Source organism: Carlito syrichta, unplaced genomic scaffold (genome assembly GCF_000164805.1).
Source record: "Carlito syrichta isolate Samal-C Ts95f unplaced genomic scaffold, Tarsius_syrichta-2.0.1 Scaffold302519, whole genome shotgun sequence".
NCBI lineage: Eukaryota > Metazoa > Chordata > Mammalia > Primates > Tarsiidae > Carlito > Carlito syrichta.
This window is the reverse complement of record NW_007246615.1, coordinates 253,432-275,363: the sequence shown is the minus strand read 5'-3', so window position 1 is coordinate 275,363 and position 21,932 is coordinate 253,432. Positions and strand designations below refer to the sequence as shown.

Genomic DNA, 21,932 nt, shown 5'->3' with positions numbered 1-21,932 from the left:
TATAGTGGACCCTGATCATCCAACGCACTACCATAAGAAAATGACTGACAGTGGTGGGAACCTATGGGGGGAGAGGGGGATGGGACTAATGGTAGTAAACATCTGTCTGGGGATGGGGAGACACCTGTTATCAACAAGGGGGCCTGAATAAAGCATATTTGTATACCTAACCCTTAACTGTACCCCACAATATAATAAAAAATATTGATTAAAAAAATAAAATAAATAAAATGCTTATCAAATAATTCCAAAAAAAAAGAATATACAATTTTTTATAAGTAAATTCTGGGGTTTTTTGGGTTTTCATATATCAACTCTGTCCAATTCTTTATCTCCAATGAGTGCTACTGCTCTTTTCTAAACTTTGATCATCTCTCTCACCTCTAATTCATTTCCACAAAGACAAAGTGATATTTTAAAACTGTTTATTGTACCAAGTAACTTTCCCTACTTAAACCCCTTAGGTAGGTTCCTACCACACTTGGAATAAAATTTCAACTCCTTATCATGGCCAATACTCTAAATGATTGTCCTACAAAGTCATCTCAAGTTACTCTTTCCTTCTTTCAATTGGTTCTTCTTTCTGTTCCTTTTTCTACTTCAAGATGGTTTATATGCCTTTTATCTGTATGGTCTTTGTCTAGCCAACTTCTTTCTAACATTTAGGTTCCAGTACTTGACCACTATCTCTTCCATTACTTTCCATCACATTATCATTTATTTTCTTCACAGTATATATCACAACTTTTAAATGTCCTGTTTATTGTCTATTTCCATCACTATAAGTAAAATTCCAAGGAGGTAAGGATCAAGTTTATCTTGTTCTCTACTCTACCTCCTAATTCTAAAACAAGAGCCTAGAACACAGCTATAAATTTATAAATGAAGTCTTTAATTCCATAAAACAGCCACCATAACCAAACAAATAAAAGAGCACATAGTTCAAGGCTTGTTGACAAGCACTTTATTAACTTTCTGAATTCTGCAACAATCTGCAGAATTCTTTCAATTAGAATTATCTTTTTGTGCCCTTTTCCCTACGACCTTCTTTGATCAGAGGAGTTCTGTCCATTATGAGATACATGGCTGTTCTCCTAAGGTTCACAGTACAGTAAGTCCCCTAAATATGGACCTTCAAGTTGCCCACTTTCAAAGGTGTGAATGTGCAGGTTCACTTGATGCCAGCCTCTGTATGCCAGCTGTTGTACTGTACTATACTACTGTACTATTCAAGGTACTGTACATTAAGATTTAAAATGTTTTATTTTTTGTGTTTTTTTAATGTATTCTTCGTGTAAAAAGCATTATAAACCTATGACAGTACAGTACTAGCCAACTGTGTTAGTTGGGTACTTAGACTAACTCTGTTAGACTTACAAACAAACTGGACTGACTTATTTGTCAAGGCTTGCTGAAAAGCATTTTATAACTTTCTGAATTCTGCAACAATCTGCAGAATTCTTACTGTATAGGCTGGCGCACAGAACAACATGCTAACAACAAAACATTCACCACAAACTGTTTTCCATTCTAGAGTTCAATAAAGTTTTAGTAATTCTTTACTTTGTCATCACTTTTGTGCATGAATATATATTTTAAGAGTATACTTCATATATACTTTAATTCTTTCAAAGCCAAAATGATTCTGTAAAAGCTATCAAAAACATTAGAAAAGGGACTTGAGAAAACACACAAGTCAATTTGCTCATATTACAAAAAAAAACATCAAGGCCCAAATAAGTTGGTAACGTCTTAGTGGTAGAGCAGGCAACAGATCCCTGACCTCTTGATTCTTGATCTAGTGCTACTTCCATGTTACCACCAAGGTCTTCCCAAGTTAAGCATGCTTGCCTGGAATTATTCCTAAAAGGAATTAGGAATAATCAAGCATGGTTCTACTAGTATCACACATGGACAAAATTGGTTCAAACAAAAAAACTGCATGATGGACGGTCTGCAAATCCACGATGAAATCATAAGGCTTGTCACAAGTCTAGTAGTAAAAAAAAATTTCAAAGACAAAGTTATTTTAAGGGAAATTCTCTTTCATAATATTCAAATATCTTAGAAACGGATTTTTCTCCTCAACATTAAATTTTGATAGAATATTTCACAAAATATTGTGTTAAATTTTACATGTTTACAATTTAGATTTGCTACCTTTAAAACAAAATTTTCAGTTTCCATTAACTGGAACAAAAAATCATATCTTTATAACTATTCCATCTTTATTTCATTATACCTGAAATTGTCTACATCATTTCAGATATTTCACTGCAAATATTTCTGTCAAACATGAATAAATTTTTCCACATCAAGTCTATATTAATCCTGAAGTACCTCACAAATTACTGTTTAATACAAGAATTACATTTGCCAAAATGAGAAATGCATAGTAATCCCAGAAACAAACACTTAGTACTGCAGTGAAAGGAAAATACCAATTAATAACACAATTAATGCTTCATCATTCAAAGACTTATCCAGTTCAAACTGCTTTTGCTCTTTTGCTACTGTTGCTTCATACTACTGTCATTTGACTTTTTCATGATAGTAATAGAAATTGCAAAGCTGTCTCTTACTAGTTTTGGTTAATTTTAAATTAAATGAAGGCAGGGCATGGTGGCTCACATCTGTAATCCCAGCACTCTGGGAGGCTGAGGTGGGATGACTGCTTGAGTCCAGGAGTTCAAAGTCAGCCTAGACAACAGAGCGAGAACTCGTCTCTACAAAAAAAAAAAAAAAAAAGTTTTTAATTAACCAGGCATGATGGTGTGTACCTGTAGTTCCAGCTACTTGGGAGGCTGAGGCAGAAGGATCACCTGAGCCCAAGAGGTCAAAGTTGTGGTGAGCCATGATTGTGCCACTGCACTCCAGCCTGAGCAAAAAAACACTAATGAAATTACTGATTTTAATGTAGAATACAAAAGAGGTAATATTAAGGACTTTTTTTCTTTATTCATTCCTCACTTCTCAATTATAACTAATGGATGGTTAACCAGAACTCCTATAACTGCTGATAGGAGTGTAAAATGATGAAACTACTTTGGAAAGATAAACAAATGCATACCCTATGGTCTAGTAATTGTACTGCTAAATATATATCCAATAGAAATGTATCCATATGTATACCAGAGAAACATATTTAAGAGCATTCATGGTAATATTCATAATAGCCCCAAACTAGGACCAACTCAAATATCTATCAACAGCGTGACGAATACATAAATTACAGTATAATTATACAATGGAATACCATAAAGCAATGATCTTTTCTGACCTCAGGAATCCTTTGTATTCTTAAAAAAAGTGCTGAGGTCAACCACCCTCCCATGCCTTCCAGGAGTTTTAGTTTGAATGAATTACCTCTATCAATATTTACTTTTTTTTTTGAGTAGGAGTCTCACTCTGTCGCCCAGGTTGGAGTGCAGTGGCATGCTCACGACCACTGCAGCCTTGACCTCTGGGCTCAGGCAACCCTTTGACCTCAGCCTTCCAAGTAGCTGGAACTATAGGCACATGCTATCATGCTGAGCTAATTATTTTATTTACTGTAGAGATGAGGTCTCGCCATGTTGCCCAGGCTGGTCTCAAACCCATGGGTCTGGGAATCTTCTGCCTCCCAAAGTGCTGGGATTACAGGCGTGAGCCACTACCCGGGGATATATTTACTCTTTGAAGGCCAGGAGTGGTGGCTCATGCTGTAATCACGGTCCTAGGGGAAGCCGAGGTTGGAGGATCGCTTGAGCCCAGGAATTTGAGATGAGTCTGGGCAACATAGCAAGATCCCCCCAAAATTAAATAATTACTCTTTCATAAATTAAAAATGATGGATTTTCTGAGTCCAAGGATTCAGGACCAGTCAGGGCAACTTGGCGAGATCTCGTCTCTAAAAAAAGAAATTAAAAATGAGAAAGCATAATACATAAGAATATATATGCACATATCACATTAACCTCTGGATGTAGCCTTTAGAAAACTCTACATACACATGTGAGAGAGGTAGAATTAAAAAGGCAAGTAAAATAATCTTAGTATTATTGTGAAAATAACTTTGATCTCTCAGACTCTCCAAAAGAGTCTTGTTCTCATAATACCCTTTGAGTGCCACTGCCATAAAGCCATAAAAAAGTGCACACATGAATAAACAATGAACTAAAAAAAGAGACACAAAACTATACATAACTATGATACCATTTATTTAAAGTCCAAAACCAACACAACTAATTTAGGGTAACAGAAATCAGTAGTAGTTATACTTGAAAGATAGTATGTGGGAAGGAGCTTTAATAAAGCAGTGCTTGTGGAGTAGTAAAATATTCTATTTATTTACCTGAGTGGTCATGTCATAGATGGGTTCATTTTGTAAAAATTCAATGAGATATATCGGCATGATTTGTACCCAATGCTATAACATACTTCTTCAGTAAAAATCTTAAGAAAAGTCTCATGCTCAAAATCAGTTATTTTTATTATCTTTCTTATTATTCCTAGTTCTCACTTTTTCCCAAAATGGAAAGTACAACTGTACATCAAGTTTTAAAATATGGTTCATCCAAATAAACTTAGAAATGAACCACAAAAAAAAAAAAAAAACCCACCATACTTAAAATGTAACAGTCTAAAGGTTTCATAAGGGCCTACTAAAACTACATGATTAAATTTCATTTCAGTCATAGCTCTGTACTAATGCTGAATCCAAAGTATAAAATGTGAAACATTCTGAAAAAAGTAATTTTTAATTATTTAACAATTTGGATAATGTAAAACAAAAGGCAAAATGAATACCAGCTAAACATGTAAACTCCACGCCACTCAGTAACCTGCTCTAGTCTCCCTTGTCTTCACCTTACAGTAGAGAAAATGGAATAGTACAAACAGAGCATCCTTTGTAACTGCTAAGAATTCACCAAACAGGCTGGGCGCAGTGGCTCACCCCTTTAATTCCAGCACTTGGGAAGATCAGAGAATTGTCTGCCTAGGAGTTAAAGAGCAGCCTGGGAAATAGAGTGAGATCTCATCACTACAAAAATAAAAAAATTAGCTGGGCGTGGTGGCATACACCTGTAGTCCCAGATACTCAGGAGGCTGAGATGGAAGAATCACCTGAGCCCAGGAGGTGAAGGCTGCAGAGAGTGTGATCAAGCCACTGCACTCTAGCCTGGGCAACAGAGTGAGACTCTGACTCAAAAAAACACACACAACAATGAGATACCACTTCACATCTATTAGGATAATTTTCTAAAAATAATATCAAGTGCTGGCAAAAATGTGAAGTAATTGAAACCATCTTACATTACATGTGGGAGAGTAAAATGGGGCAACTATTCTAAAAAACATTTTGGCAATTCTTCAAAAGTTAAACACAGTGTTAGCATGTGTCATGGCAATTCCACTCCTAGGTACAGGCATACCTCAGAGATATTATAGGTTTGATTCTAGACCACTGCAATGAAGTAAATATTGCAATTAAACAAGTCACAAGAATTTCTTTATTTTCCAGTGACTTCAAACTTAGACAATACGTAGTATATTGATTATGCAATATCATTATATCTAAAAAAAAAAAAAAAAGTACATACCTAACTTTAAGAACACATTATTGCTTAAAAATGCTAACAATCATTGGCTCCTTCAGCAAATCGTAATTTTTTTGCTGGTAGAGGGTCTGTCTTGCCCATTATGTTGATAGCTGCTGACTCATCAGGGTGATGGCTAAAGACTAGGGTGGTTGTAGCAATTTCATAAAATAAATAACAAAGTTTACTACATAAATATGCTCTTCCTTTCATGAAAGATTTCTCTGTAGCAACTGATACTGCTTTATATCATTTTACCCACACTAGAAATTCTTTCAAAATTAGAGCTAATCCTCACCCCTACTGTTGCTTTATCAACATAGTTTACGGAATATCCCAGATTCCTTGTGGTCATTTCTTTCAAGTCAGAGTCTCACTCTGTCCCCCCAGGCTGGAGTGCAGTGGCATGCTCATGGCCACCACAGCCTCAACCTGCTGGGCTCAGGTGATCCTTCCACCTCAGCCTTCCAAGTAGCTAGGACTATAGGCGAGTACCACCATATCTGGCTAATTTTTAAATTTGTTTTAGAGACAAGATCTTGCCAAGTTGCCCAGGCTGATCTCAAACCTCTAGGCTCAGACAATCCTCTCACCTCAGCCTCCCAGATTCTGGGATTACAGGCATGTGCCCGGCCATTTGTGGTCATTTCAACAATGCTCACAACATCTTCATCAGGACCTACATTCCACCTCAAGAAATTACCTTCTTTGCTCGAACATAAGAAGCAACTCCTCTTCCAGTCAAGTTTTATCATGAGATTGTGGCAATTCTGTCACATCTTCGGGTTCTATGTCTAATTCTAGTTCTCTTGCTATTTCCACATCTGTAGTGACTTCCTCCACTGAAGTCTGGAATCCTCAAAGTCATCCATGATGGTTGGAATCAACTTCTTCCAAACTCTTATTACACTGCTATTTTTACCTCCTCCTGTGAATCACAAATGTTCTTATGGCATCCAGAATAGTGAAGCCTTTTGAGAAAGTTTTCAGTTGACTGTCCAGATCCATAAGAGGAATCACTATCTATAGAAGATATATTCTTACAAAACATACTTCTTAAATAATATAAGACTTGGCTGGGTGTGGTGGCCAATGCCAGTAATCCCAGCACCTTGGAAGATTGAAACAGGAGAATCACTTGAGGCCAGGAGTTCGAGACCAACCTGGGCAATATAGCAAGACTCTGTCTCTAAAAATAATAATAATAATAATTACAATTAAAAAACAAAATAAAAAGAGTTTTAAAAATAATTTAAGACTTGAAAGTCAACATTACTCCTTGATCCCTGGGGGCTGGTGGAATAGATGTTATGTTAGCAGACATGAAAACAACATTATCTCCATCAGGACTCTTGGATGACCAGGTGCGTTTCTTGTTCCATGTACAGAGCACAGGCAGAGTAGATTTAGTATCATTCTTAGGAACCCTAGAATTTTCAGAATGGTCAGTGACCACTGGCTTCAACTTTAAAGTCACCAGCTGCATTAGCCCTTAAGAAGTGAGTCAGTCTGTCCTTGGAAGCTTTGAAGCCAGGAATTGACTTTTCCTCTCTAGCCATGAAAGTCCTAGATAGCATCCTCTTCCAATAGAAGACTGTTTCATCTATATTGCAAATTTGTTCCTTAGTGTAGCTACCTTCGTCAATTACCTTAGCTAGATCTCCTGAATAAGTGCTGCAGTTTCTTCATCAGATAACACATGCAGCTTCACCTTGCACTTTTATATTACAGAGACAGCTTCTTTCCTTAAACTTCATGAACCAACCTCTACTAGCTTCAAACTTTTCTTCTGCAGTTTTCTCACCTCTTTCAGTCTTCACAGAACTGAAGAATGTTAGGACTTTGCTTTGGTTTAGGCTTTGGCTTAAGGGAATGTTGTAGCTTTGATCTTTTACCTAGGCCACTAAAACTTTTACATAAACAATATGACTGATTCACTTTCTTATCATTCATGTGTTCACTGGAGTAGCACTTTGAAGTTCCTTCAAGAATTTTTTCTTTGTATTTACAACTTGGCTAAATGTCTGTCACAGGAGACCTAACTTTAGGCCTATCCTGGCTTTTGACAAGTCTTCCTCACTAAACTTAGTCATTTCTAGCTTTTGATTTAAATTGAGAGACATGCAACTATTCCTTTCACTTGAACACTGAGAGGTCATTGTAGGATTACTGATTGGTCTCATTTAGCTATTGATGTTTCTCAGGAAATAGGGAGACACAAAGCAAGGGAAAGAAATGGGGAACAGCTGGTTGGTGGAACAGTCAGAACACACACAGCATTTATTAAGTTTGCTATAATATATGGGCATGGATTATGGCACCCCAAAATAATTATAATGGTAACATCAAAGACCACTAATCACAGATCACCATAACAGATATAACAATAATGAAAATGTCTGAGGTGAGTGGATTGCCTGAGCCCACGGGTTCGAGACCCGCCTAGGCAACTTGGCAAGACCTCATCTCTGCAATAAATCAAAATTTAGCCGGGCGTGGTAGTGCACGCCTGTAGTTCCAGCTACTTGGAAGGGTGAGGCGGAAGGATCGCTGGAGCCCAGCAGGTCGAGGCTGCGGTAGCCAGGAGCGGCCACTGCACTCCAGTCTGGGCAACTGAGTGAGACTCCAACTCAAAAATAAAATAAAATAAAATAATGAAAATGTTAGAAATACTGCGAGAATTGCCAAAATATGACAGAGACACAAAATCGGCACATGCTTTTAGAAAAATGGCCCTGATAGATTTGCTCAACACAGGGTAGCTAAAAACCTTCATTTTGCAAAAAGCAGAATACCTGTGAAGTGCCGGGCTTGGTGGCTCAGCCTGTAATCCCGCGCTTTGGGAGGCTGAGGTGAATGGATTGCCTAAGCCCGTGGGTTTGAGACCCGCCTGGGCAACTTGGCGAGTCCTCATCTCTACAATAAATCAAAAAATTAGCCGGGCATGGTAGCGTGCACCTGTAGTTCCAGCTACTTGGTAAGCTGAGGCAAAAGGATCGCCGGAGCCCAGCAGGTCAAGGCTGCCGTAGCCGGGAGTGGCCACTGCACTCCAGTCTGGGCGACAGAGTGAGACTCCAACTCAAAAAATAAATAAATAAAATAAAATAATGGTCACAAAGGAAAACAACTCAAATGTTGGTCAACTGTGAATGGCTAAACAAAATATGGTACATCCATACAATGGAATATCATTTTGTCATTAAAAAAAATGCTATAATATAGATGAATCTTACAAAAGACCACATATTTCATTATTTCATTTATATGAAATCTCTAGAGTAGACAAATCCATAGAGACAATACAGTGATAGGTGTAAATAAATAGGAAGATAACAGCTGGACATAGTGGCTCACATCTGTAATCCCAGCACTTCGGGAGGTGGAGGCGAGAGAACCACTTGAGCCCAAGGATTTGAGATCAGCCTGGGCAATATGGCAAGTCCTCTTCTCTACACAAAAAATACAAAAACTAGCTAGGTATAGTGGCACCTGTAGTCCCAGCTATTTTGAGAGGTCAAGGAGGGAGGATTGCTTTAGGCCAGGAGTTCAAGACCAGCCTGGGTCACATAGTAAGACCCAGTCTCTACAATAAAAATAAAAATAAAATAAGCAAGATAAGTGGTTGTAAGACACCAGTTGCCAGTGGATGAGTATAGGAGTAAATAAAAAGTTACTGCTAATATACATGGGGTTTCTTTTGGGGGTGAGGAAAATGTTCTGAAATTAGATTGTGATAATGAATACATAACTGTGTGAATATACTAAAATTATTGAAATGTATACTTTATTAAAAGAATGAACTTTATAGTATGTAAATTGTATTTCAATAAAGCTGTTATAAAAAATAATGATTCCAGTTCCAAAAAGGTAGAGTATAAACAAACTGGCTACACTCCTCACCACAGAAAATCGAAACAAATCTATAGTGCCAAGATTATCATCAGAAATATCCCAGAACTCAAATATGAAGATGAGAAAGTTCCCAAGGCCACAGAGAAATGAAAAAAACACTGAGCACACAGAAAGAGAACTACAGGCAGGGCGCGGTGGATCATGCCTGTAATCCCGGCATACTGGGAGGCAGAGGCTAGAGGATACCCTGAGCCCAGGGGTTCGAGACTAGCCTGGCAACATGGCAAGACCTTGTCTCTACAATAAATCAAAAAATTAGCCAGGTGTGATCACAGGCATGCACCTGTAACTCCAACTACTTAGAAGGCTGAGGCAGGACTGCCTGAGCCCAGCAGGCTGAGGCTGCGGTGGCCATGAATGTGCCACTGCACTCCAGACTGGGCAATAAAGTGAGATTCCAATTCAAAAAATAAAATAAATAAAGAAAAGAAAAGAAAAAGAAAGAGAACTAGAATTGCACATCTGTGACAGCTCTCCCCCATTCTGTCTGGCACCAAATACAATGAATATTTTTCCCAAACACACTATTTCTACACTGAAAAAAGTAAGATCAAGGTAGACAACCAGCTACCCCACCATCTTGGCTTCCCTGACAGGAGCCCTGCCCATACCTTAACCCACAAGAAGTATCACAAGTGCCTGAAGGGAAAAATATCTCTGAAAACAGGCAGAGACAATGGGAAAGGCAGGACTAGCATCACCAGTCCTGAAAACTTTGCTCTGTAACTCAACCAAATGAGACACACTACCAGAATGGCTTTTCAGCAATACCACACTGTAGGAAGTTCATCAACAAGTGGCATGAACCCCTAGCCAGCCTTTCCGTACTGCTAGACCTCCTTGAGAAGCATAATGCTCCAACTGTTTACTACAGCTGAGGCAAGCCTGCACTTGAGGTGCTAGCTAGAGCAGCCTAGGAGGCAATGACCTAGCGGTAAAGAAGCTCTAAGCAGGGGTGTCTAACCTTTTGTCTTCCCTGGGCCACACTGAGTAACCTTTTGGTTTCCCTGGGCTGCATCAAGTAAAGAGGAATTATCTTGGGTCATAAATTATATAATATAGTAGTGTGTATATAGAAAATAAGACCTTTTTTTCACTATAAAGTTAAGAAAAATGACAATAGAAAATGAGTGGGAAATTTGACCTTTTTTTTGGTAAAATTAATCTATCAATGTCTGCTTTGATGGAAGTGGTTGCAATTCTTAATGAGTTCTCGAGGTGCTTGTCAGAAATATTTATTTGAATTTTGCTCTTCATGTGCTTCATAATTGAAAACGGCTGCTCAAAAATATATGTGCTGCCAAAAAATGATGTCGTGAATAAGGTGTGATTGTGAACTTCAAAAATGGAACTACACATGGGATCTTGAAGAAAACAAACGCCAAAAAAACACATGATGTTTAAAAGTTTTGTAGAGCCACATTACTAGCTGTCCTGGGCTCATGCAACCCACAGGCCGTGGGTTGAATATGCCTGCTCTAAGCAAAAGTATCCAAAATAAAACAAAACAAGCCAGACAGAGAAAACTGAAATACATACTTAATCCTTTGGTGCAAAGACATAGCACAAGAAACAATAGCAAAAGGGGAACCATTTGCTCCCCAAACAGACAAAGCAGGGAATCAGGGCCTGACCCTAACAAGAAGGTGATACATAAACTCTGTGACAAAGAATTCAAAATATCACCTTTAATGAAAGTTGGTGATCTCCAAGAAAACAGAAAAGCAATTCAAAAATTTACCACAGAAATTTGACAAGGAGATTGAAATTTTAAAAAAGATATTGAAACTGAGAAATATATTTGCTGAACTGAAAAATTCACTGGAGGCTTTCAACAGCGGGATGGATCCAATAGAGGAAAGAATCAATAAGCTTGAAGACAGGTTATTTGAAAATATACAATCAGAGGAGAAAAAAAGAACGAAGAACAAATAGCAACAAAATTGTCCAAAAGATAAAAAATGTTACCCCAAAAGACCAAATCTGGCCAGGCGTAATGGCTCACACCTGTAATCCCAGCATATGGAAGACTAAAACAGGAGGATTGCTTATGACCAGGAAATTGAGATCTGCCTGGGTGAGATAACAAGAAGTCATCTCCATACACACACACAAAAAAAAAATCAAAAAAATTAACCGGGCATGATGGTGCATGCCTATAGTTCCAGCTACTCAGGAGACAGAGGTAGAAGGATCGCATGCGTCTAGCAGGTCAAGGATGCGGTGAGCTGTGATCATGCCTCTGCACTCTAGACTGGGCAACAAAGTGAAATTCTGACTCAAAAAAAGGACTAAATCTAAAAATTGTCAGTGTTTATTCAAGAGGGAGTTGAGCAAGAATAAGGTATAGAAAACTTAATTAAAAAATTAATAACACAAAATTTACCAAAATTTGAAAAAGATAAATATTCAGGTAGAGGAAGGTTAGAGAACCCCAAACAGATTTAACCCAAATAAGACTACTCCAAAAAATAATTAAATTCTCAAAGATCAAAGACAGAGAAGATTCCAAAAGCAGCTAAAGAAAAAAAGCAAATAACATATATAAAGAGCTCTGGCAACAGAGTCTGGCAATGGAAACCACCCAGGCTGGGGAAAATGTTGGATAAAATTTTCAAAGTGCTGAAAGAAACAACCTGCCCTCCAACAACATTGTATCTTTGGCCAGGTACGTGACTCATGCATGTGATCTCAACACTTTGGGAGGCCAAGGCAAAAGGACTCTTTGAGCTCAGAGTGCAAGACCAGCCTAGTCAACATAATAAGACTCCGTCTCCACAAAAAAATAAAAAAATTAGCCAGGTGTGATGGCACACACCTGTAGTCCCAGCTACTCAGAAGGCTGAAGCTGAAGTAGCTGTGATTGTGCAACTGCACTCCAGTCTGAGCAACAGAGAGACTTTGACTCAAACAAGAATACTGTATCCAGTAAAGTTATATCCTTCAACTACAAATGAGAGATAAAATATTTCCCAGACAAACAAAAGCTGAAAGAATTCATGGCCACCAAATCAATCTTACAAAAAATGCTAAAGGGAGTTCTTCAATGTGAAAGCAAAAAACACTAGCGTGAAAAAACCCCACACTTTTGAAGGTAAAAAATCCACGATATATTGGCCGGGCGCAGTGGCTCATGCCTGCAATCCCAGCACTTTGGGAGTTGGAGGCAAGAGGATTACCTAAGCCCGCAGGTTTGAGACCAGCCTGGGCAACTTGACAAGACATCTCTACAATAAACCAAAAAATTAGCTGGGTGTTGTGATGCATGCCTGTAGTTCCAGCTGCTTGGAAGGCTGTACTTCCAGCTACTTGGAAGCCCGAGACCAGCAGGTTGAGGCTGCAGTGGCAGTGAGCAGCATACCACAGCACTCCAGCCTGGGCAACAAAGTGAGATGCCCACTAAAAAAAAGCCATGATATATTAAGTACATGGAGCTGGGCGTGGTGGCACATGTCTAATCCCAGCACTTTGCAAAGCCAAGGCAGGAGGACTGCTTGAGTTCAGAAGTTTGAGACCTGCCTGGGCAACATAGCAAGACCTCGTTGCTAATAAATAAATAAATACATACATACATACATACATAAAAATATTAAGTACATGCAGAAACCTAGTATACTCTAATACTGTAATTGTGGTGTATAATCCACTTATCACTTGATTGTGAAAAATCTATCAAAAACAACAATGCCAACAGTAACCTGAAAAAGGTCATATAAAATATAAAAATATGTAAACTGAAATAACTAAAAATCAAAAATGTGAGAGGGATGGACTTACAGTGTACAAGTTTTTTTTATCATGTTTTTTGCTTATTCCTATTCTTTTCTTTGTGATCTAAGACAGGATGTCATCTCTTTAAAATAACTTCTTCTATCCAGTATGATGTCTTCTTGTAAGCCTTGTGATAATCACAACGCAAAAATGTATAATGGAGTCACTAAAAATGAAAAGTAAAAAATTAAAACACACTACAAGAGAAAAGCACATAACTACAAAGGAAGACAGGAAGAAACTGAGAGGAGTTCTAAAACAAACAGAAAATAAGTAACACAGTAGTAAGTCCTTACTTACCAGTAGTAACACTGAATGTAAATGGACTCAATTCTCCCTTTAAAAAGCCACAGAATAGCGGCAGAACTAGGAAACAGAAGCAACTGCATGCTGCCTACTAAAGGTAAAGAAACCCACCTCACTTATAAAGATATACACAGACAAAAAGTGAATGAAAAAGGACATTCCATGCAACTGGAAACCAAAAAAGCAGGAGTAGCTCTAATTATATCAGTTAAAATAAGACTACAGATCAAAGACTCTAAGAGACAAAAAAGGTCACTATATAATGATAAAGGGGTCAATTCAGAAAGACTATTTATAATTATAAATATGTATGGACCCAACACAAGAGTTCCCAAGTATATAAATATATATAAAGCAAACATTAATAGAATTAAAAAGTCCACATCTATAATCCAAGCCCAGGTGAGAGGACTGCTTGAGCCCAGGTGTCTGAGACCAATCTGGGCAACATAGAGAGATCTCAGTTCTACAAAAAAATTAAAAACTTAGTCAGGTGTGGTGATGTATGTCTATAGCCTCTGCTACTCAGGAGGTTGAGGTGGGAGGATCATCTAAGCCCAGGAGGCTGACACTTCAGAGAGATGTGATCACGCCACTATACTCCAGCCTGAGTGATGGAGTGAGACCCTGATTCAAAAACAAAGCAAAAAACTCACAAATATGTGCTAAGAAGACAGAGGAGAGATGATTGCTGAAAAAGTAATTCAAGTTCCAGGTCCACAATAAGAAGGTATTATTTCTTTTTTTCTTTTTTTTAAGTCAGAGTCTCACTCCGTTGCCTGGGCTGGAGTCCAGTGGCAGGCTCACAGCCACCCCAGCATCAACCTGCTGGGCTTAGGCGATCTTTCCACCTCAGCCTTCCAAGTAGCCGGAACTACAGGCGAGCACTACCATGCTCAGCTAATTTTTTGATATATTGTAGAGACAAGGTCTCAGCAAGTTGCCTGGGCTGGTCTCAAACCCCTGGGCTTGGGCAAACCTCTCGCCTCAGCCTCCCAAAGTGCTGGAATTACAGGCTTGAGCTACCACGCTCTGCCAGGTATTATTTCTAAAAGAAAAGCACATATTAAAATCTCCAGCTTCTGTATTCTCCCTAATTCTAGAAAGTTTGTTAAAATAAAAGTGAAAACACGAGCTAAATGCAGTGCCACAAGCCTGTTGTCCCAGCTACTCAAGTCCCAGCTACTTGGAAGTCTGAGGCAGCCTGGACAACACAACAAAACCTATCTAAAAAAACCTATCTAAAAAAAATTAAAAGTACATAAATAAAATGGGCTTATATGATTTTAAAATAACCCATCACTAAATTCTTAAAATAAAAATAATTCATCTGATTTTAAATTTAAAAACTAAGATATAACACATCATATAATACTTCTAAATCAAAATCTAAAACTAAGTTTATAGATTTTTCTAAAATAAATTATTTACAAAAATTCATTTCAAACACCCTGACTATAATGTGGAATGTTATCAAAACAACAAAAACAGCACTAGCTTATCAAAGAAACTGTCAGGTAATATACATATATTACAATTAGTTCATCAGCTACTTCTGTCAAAAGATCTGTAATCATCAAGCATGATGGGATGCACCTCCAATTGCTACTCAGGAGGCTGCACCTCTAATCGCTATTCAGGAGGCTAAGGCAGTTGGATCACTTGAGTCTAGGAGTTTGAGACCAGACTGGGCAACATAACAAGTCCCCATCTCAAAAAACTAAAAAGAAAGGTTAAAAAAAATCCGTAATCAAAACAATGTATTACTAACTAACAAAAATTAAATTGGCAATTGAAAATCCTTTTATTAGGCACATTCAACATAAGGTTTATCAACTTTGAGACTAAACAGGATGCACAGGAAGAACTAAGTCACATGTGCGTTATCAAGCATGTAATTAAAACTGATTTTCAACTTTAGATTTTGGCAGAGAATCTCCTCAAATACTCTAAATTTCAAAAAAAAAAAAAAGCTAAGGTTATAGCAGTCAGTATTCTAGTTTAGAAACCTTGGGATTCCTATAAGACACTTCGATTTCCCTTTCACTGACTTTTTTGCTTTAACCAACCATACCAGGTAAATACCTCAAAGAATTTCTTTCTAGTGTATGTCCTGGTTAAAATGACATAGGTTTGGTATGCTGTAATTAATGTTTATTCTCTTTTTAAAAAACATAATACAGTGTTGTGAACTGATGTATCAATGAATCTTAAAGATACTTTAATACCATAAAATCTTATATTTTAAAATAGGCCAACACTTCTTTAAAGTCCAATTTAGTACCTGCAACAGCATTATAAGCATTACAAACATCTTTCACATTCTCCAGCTCTGAACAGTAGCAAACTTTCCCCTACTGTATTCTCCCCACCACAAATACTCACAGATCACCTTTCACGAAAAAAAAAATGCACCTTCCCACCCTCCCATATAACAACTACACTGCCACAAATAAAGGTTTCCTTAAAATGAACAAAACAGAGCTAAACTAAAGAATGCTTACTATCACAGAAAGTTGAGGAAGAAAAATGTTTATTCAACCCACATTTCATTCTACCAACACCCACACAGTTAGTCTTTTTTAACTTCTTTTTTTGTTTTATTTTGTTAATCTTTTTTAACTTCTAATCTGGGATCCCCTTAGCTAGAAACACAGAACTGTCTAATATTAAAGGGAGCGTGGAGCTGTAACATTTGCTTCACCTTTCATGGCTAAGGTGTTTAGGTTCCAAATCAGATTTTTAAATACAATAACGAAATAAAAACAAAAGACTGGCATGGTGGCTCACACCTAAAATGCAGCACTTTGGGAAGCTGAGGCAGGAATATGGCATGAGGCTAATAGTTCAACACCACCCTGGGAAACACAGCAAGACCCTCTCTACAAAAAATAAAAAAAAATATTTAAAAATTCCAAATCGGAGAAAGAAAGTTCTAAATACTAGCACCATCTAAATCTCTTGGAAATTAACTCCCTTTTCATTTTATTCAAAACACAGTTTGAAAACTAAGTATGAGCCAGGTGTGGTGGCTCAAGCCTGTAATCCCAACACTTTGGGAGGCAGAGGTGAGAGGACTGCGTGAGTTCAGAGGTTTGAGACCAGCCTGAGAAACATGGCGAGACCTCAGTTCTACAAAAAATAAAAATAAAAACAGGCCACGTGCAGTGGCTCAAGCCTGTAATCCCAGTACTTTGGGAGGTGGAGGCAAGAGGATTGCCTGAGCTCAGGGGGTTCAAGACCAGCCTGAGCAACATGGTGAGATCTTGTCTCTATAATAAATCAAAAAATTAGCCAGGCGTGGCACATGCCTGTGGTTCCAGCTACTTGGAAGGCCGAGGCAGAAGGATCCCCGACTCAAAATAAATAAATAAAAATAAAAACAGAAATTATTCATTATATTACAGTAAAGTTTCTTTATCTATTATTTATCAACTCAACCAGTATTTATCAAGCACTTTCTAGTGTCAGGCATTAGAATGAATATAACCTTAATTTTATAACAGCTGATATTTTTAAGGGTTTCACATGTACTAAGCCATGAACTTCGAGTTAGCACTTTTTCACGTAACAGCCTTATGAACAGGTACTATCTTAATCCCATTTTACAGATGAGGAAAAAAAAGCAATGAAAGAGTGTAAAAGAACTTGCCCATGGATAAGCAACTAACTACAAGGGACCATGCTGGCAATCAAATACAGGTAATGGTGTAGCAACTCCCTGAATCACTGTTATAGGTATTCATAATGAAGTCATGGAAGATGCACAAATAACATAAACAAGACAGGTTAATGATATAATAAAAATGCAAATAAAGTACTTTGAGAATATGGGAGACATGGGCACTGTCGACTAGAAATTTTTTACTAATACCAAAGTCAAAACAGCTTGATGCCAGCTGAAGTAGTAAAAAGTTATCTAATACTTAGATATACTAACCTTTATTAGTAACTGCATATTTCAAAACTGGAAAACATGAGAACTAGCATTCAGTGTCACTTCAATTTAAAACCTGTCAACTGGGCGCGGTGGCTCATGCCTGTAATCCCGGCACTTTGGGAGGCAGAGACCAGAGAACTGCCTGAGCCCAAGGGTTCAAGAGGAGTCTGGGTAACTTGGCGAGACCTCATCCCTACATCTCTACAATAAATCAGCTGGGCATGGTGGCGTACACCTGCAGTTCCAGCTTCTTGGAAGGCTGAGGCAGAAGGATCACCTGAACCCAGCAGGTCAAGGCTGTGGTAGCGGTGAGTGTGCCACTACACTCCAGCCTGGACAACAGAGTGAGAATCCAACTCAAAAAAAAAAAACCTGCCAGACTTGTCAGAAGCAGTAGCTCATGCCTGTAATCCCAGCACTTTGGAAGGCTTAGACATGGGGTCTGCTGAGGCCAGGAGTTCAAGACCAGCCTGGGCAATATAGTGAGACCCATCTCTACAAATTAAAAATTCGTGGGGCATGGTGACACACCCTTGTAATACCAGCTATTGGGAGGCTGAGGCAGGAGGATTGCTTGAGCCTAGGAAGTTGAACCTGTGTGTAGTGAGCTGTGTTCGTACCAATGCACCCTAAGCCTGGGTGACAGAGCAAGATGATGTCTAAAAAAAAAACCTGTCAAACTTTAGGAGGAAAACAAGATCTCATATAGTATAATCTTTCGAAGTAAGAATAGGTATGTTATCTGCAAACATACAAAAAGAAGAATTACAAATACAAAACTGTCCTAAGAGAAGGGATACCAGGAGGGATAAAAGAATTTTTCGAAAGGGACTGTGAGAGGAAGATCTCAAGTCCTTACCTTGAATAAAATGCAAGAATTTTTTAGTTTTTGCATACCATCTACCATTAATGTTTGCTGTATTTCTATCAAAGAACAGAAGCCAAAATCAAAAGAAGTTAAAAACAAAACTCAATTTCAAGAGATAAATTTAAGGTTTATGTAAATGTATAGGACGAGGAGGGTAAGAAACTTACTTTGTAAAAGAACTATCAGCTTAATATTAAAGAGTCAGGAACTGCATGGCTGCAAAGGAAAGTCATGACTGTTAACCCTTAGACTACCAACAAAATTAAAGAGAGCTAATGACTGGGAGCAGTGGCTTATGCTTGCAATCCAACTCTTTGGGAGGCCAGTCAGGAGGAACGCCTGAGACCAAGAATTTGAGGCCAGCCTGAACAACAAAGCAAGACCCTGTCTCTACAAAAAATAAATGTAAAAACTTTATTTTAATAATTAGCTGGGTGTGTGGCACACACCTGTAGTCCTAGCTACTCAAAAAAAGGCTAAAGGCTGGGTACAGTGACTCATGCCTATAATCCCAGCACTTTGGGAGACCAAGACAGGAGGACTGCTTGAGTCCAGGAGTTCAAGATCAGCCTGGGCAATGTAGCAAGAACTCATCTCTACACACACACACACAACACACACACACACACACACACACACACACACACACACACACACACACACACAATTAGCCAGGTGTGGTGGCGCGTGTCTGTAGCTCCAGCTACTCTAGATGCTGAGGTGGAAGGATCACCCAAACCCAGAAGTGCAAAAGTTTAAGGCTACAGTGAATGGCGCACTCCAGCCTGGGTGACAGAGTGAGAACCTGATTTTTTTAAAAAAGGCTGAAGTAGGGGAATGCTTAAGTCTAGGAATTACAGGTTACAGTGAGCTATGATGAACCCTTGTACTCCCGCCTGGACAAAGTGAGACCCTGTTTCAAAAAGAAAAAACAAAAAAGATGAGATCTCTCTATACTAAACATATATGTGTGCACGCATGTGTGTATATATATAAAGCATACTAAATACATGTGTATATATGTGTGTGTATATATACAAATATGCTGTGTATGTGTACTTTTTTAGTTTATTTATCGAATGCTTTCAGAGATCTGGGAGAAAGTTGCAAAAGGCTTTGCAGGAGATGATTAATGAACTTTAAAATTCAGCAGAATTGAGCAATAAGCTACATGATGGTATACCATGCTCATGTAATCTGTGGCCCATTAACTGATCTCTCCTCAAAAATAACATGGAGGCGTTTGCCAAGGTTTCATAAATGGATATGTCCAGGTGATCAAGGTATATAAATACACCACCATATTGTATATACTTTGAAGTTCACATCACTGCTTACATCAATTCTGAATGCCTTCCTAGAGAAAGCTCTTAAGTTTACACTGGAGGCTAGGCACAGTGGTTCATACCTGTAAACCCTGCACTTTGGAAAGTCGAGGCAAGAGAATGGCTTGAGTCCAGCCTGGGCAACATAGTGAGACCTTGTCTCTACAAGAAATAAAAAATTAGCTGGGCATGGTGGCATATGCCTGTAGGCCTAGCTTCTCAGGAGGCTGAGGCAGAGGGTTCACTTGAGTCCAGAAGTTCAAGAGTGCAGTGAGCTATGATTGTGCCAAGGCACTCCAGCCTGGGTGACAGAGCGAGAACCTCTCTCAAGTTAAAAAAAAGAAACAAAAATAATCTACACTGGAGAAAGCACTCTCCCATAACTTTAGAAAATAGCAAAGAATGCAACAATTACTATCCCACAATCTCCCACTAGCAAAACCTCCTAAGAATGCTGTTTATTTCCTTCTTTAAATAGCAAGACCAGAGAACAACACACCCAGCTATAAGGAAACTACAGCTGCTCCTGAGACCTTCAGAACTCAGAGCTCACTCTTTTCTTAAGTATTTAAGCTAGATGAACATTTAGAATTTTGACAAACTAGGTGTGTATGCATCACTCTACAGGGGAGGTACAGTATTTACTTGAAAACAAAGTACTTGTTGGCACAACTCTAAAACTACAATTCAGGCCAGGTACAGTGGCTCACACCTATAATCCCAGCACTTTGGAGGCTGAGGTGAGAGGATTGCCTGAGCCCAAGGGTTCAAGACCAGCCTAGGCAACTTGGTGAGACCTCATCTCTACAATAAATAAAATTTTTTAAAAATTAGCTAGGCATGGTGGCACATGCCTTTAATTCCAGCTACTTGGAAGGCTGAGGCGGAAGGATCACCTGAACCCAGCAGGTCGAGGCTGCGGTGACCATGAGTGTGTCACTGCACTATATCCCGGGTGAGAGTGAGACTTCAACTCAAAAAAAAAAAAAGAGGTACAATTCAGGCATTAAATGCCTATACCATGTTGAATGTTGAGTATTATTTATTCTGACTGACAAAGACCACAAAATAAGCTAAAAGTAGACAAAAAGATTAGAAATTTAAGAGTCCTGGCCAGGCATGGTGGCTCACATCTGTAATCCCAGCACTTCGGAGGCCAAGATGGCAGGATTGCTTGAGCCCAGGAGTTTGATACCAGTCTAAGGCAACATAGTGAGACCTCATCTGGGCATGCTGGCAGGTACCTGTAGTCCCAGCTATTCAGGAGGCTGAAGCAGAAGGATTGCCTGAGCCCAAGAGGTCCAGGCTGTGGTGAGCTGTGATCTTACCACTGCACTCCAGCCTGGGAGGCAGTGATTCCAACTCAAAAAGAAAACAAGAAGAAAAAAAAAAAGGACTCCTAAATCTGGGGAAACTGTTAAGCTGTCTACCTTGTTTCACTTATACAAAATAAATTTTACTTTTAGTCACTAAAGCTGCATCTACACAAGTTGTAGCAAAATCATCAGCATTATAAATATATTTAGATAAAAGGGTGTCGTGTGCAATATTGACTTATAGTTAGAAGTTGTTAGAAAAAACTACAGTTAAGAAAGAAAATGCCACAATACTGCTAAGTAGCCAGAAATCTGGGGACCTTCTTCCTTCCAATATCTGGTGAAGATGAATAGAGACCAAGTCACCTTCAGGAAACGTTAACCTGAAATTACGTTACTGAAAAACTTTCCAAAAGCTGAAAAATATTTTTTCTTCCTGAAGTTATTCCTCAGTAATTTTGAAAAGACAATAAATAAAAAGCACTGTTTTCACTATCTACGCAACACTAGTTATTGACAGAAAAAAACAATTAGTAATTGTTTAAAGACACCCACTCTTTTTAACTACAAAGATACTTGGCTTTAACTTAGAATAAAAAGTGAAACCAACCTGGGCTATTTCTAAATTTGATAACTTGACCTAGGGAGTGGGGTAATAAAAAGCCCCCACCCTCCTGCCTCAGCAAAGATTGTTGGAGAAACGACTCTGGTAAATCACCCCGGCCCGAGGAAGTCTCCCACGAGCGACTTTTAAAATCCTACGAAACGCTCTCCTTTGAGTCCAGGCTCCACAAGGTACCTCAGTGGCCGAAATGCGTCCGTCTCCCGGTTCCCAGGGCCAGACTGCCCAGCTCCAGGCGGCGGCGACCCCGCGGAACCAGGCGTCTCGGCCTCTGCTGCCCACCGGCCCCCACC

General features: G+C 38.7%; 1 protein-coding gene across 1 annotated transcript in view; it reads right to left on the bottom strand.

Annotated features, from left to right (window-relative positions):
- Positions 1–21,932, bottom strand: part of LOC103259118 (dmX-like protein 1) — a gene marked incomplete at its 3' end in the record, with an annotated part of 61,331 nt that overhangs the window by 38,354 nt on the left and 1,045 nt on the right. The window contains exon 3 of the mRNA XM_021711716.1: positions 21,780–21,913. Within this exon, the coding sequence (XP_021567391.1) occupies positions 21,780–21,913 (134 nt within the window). The remainder of the gene's footprint in view (positions 1–21,779; positions 21,914–21,932) is intronic.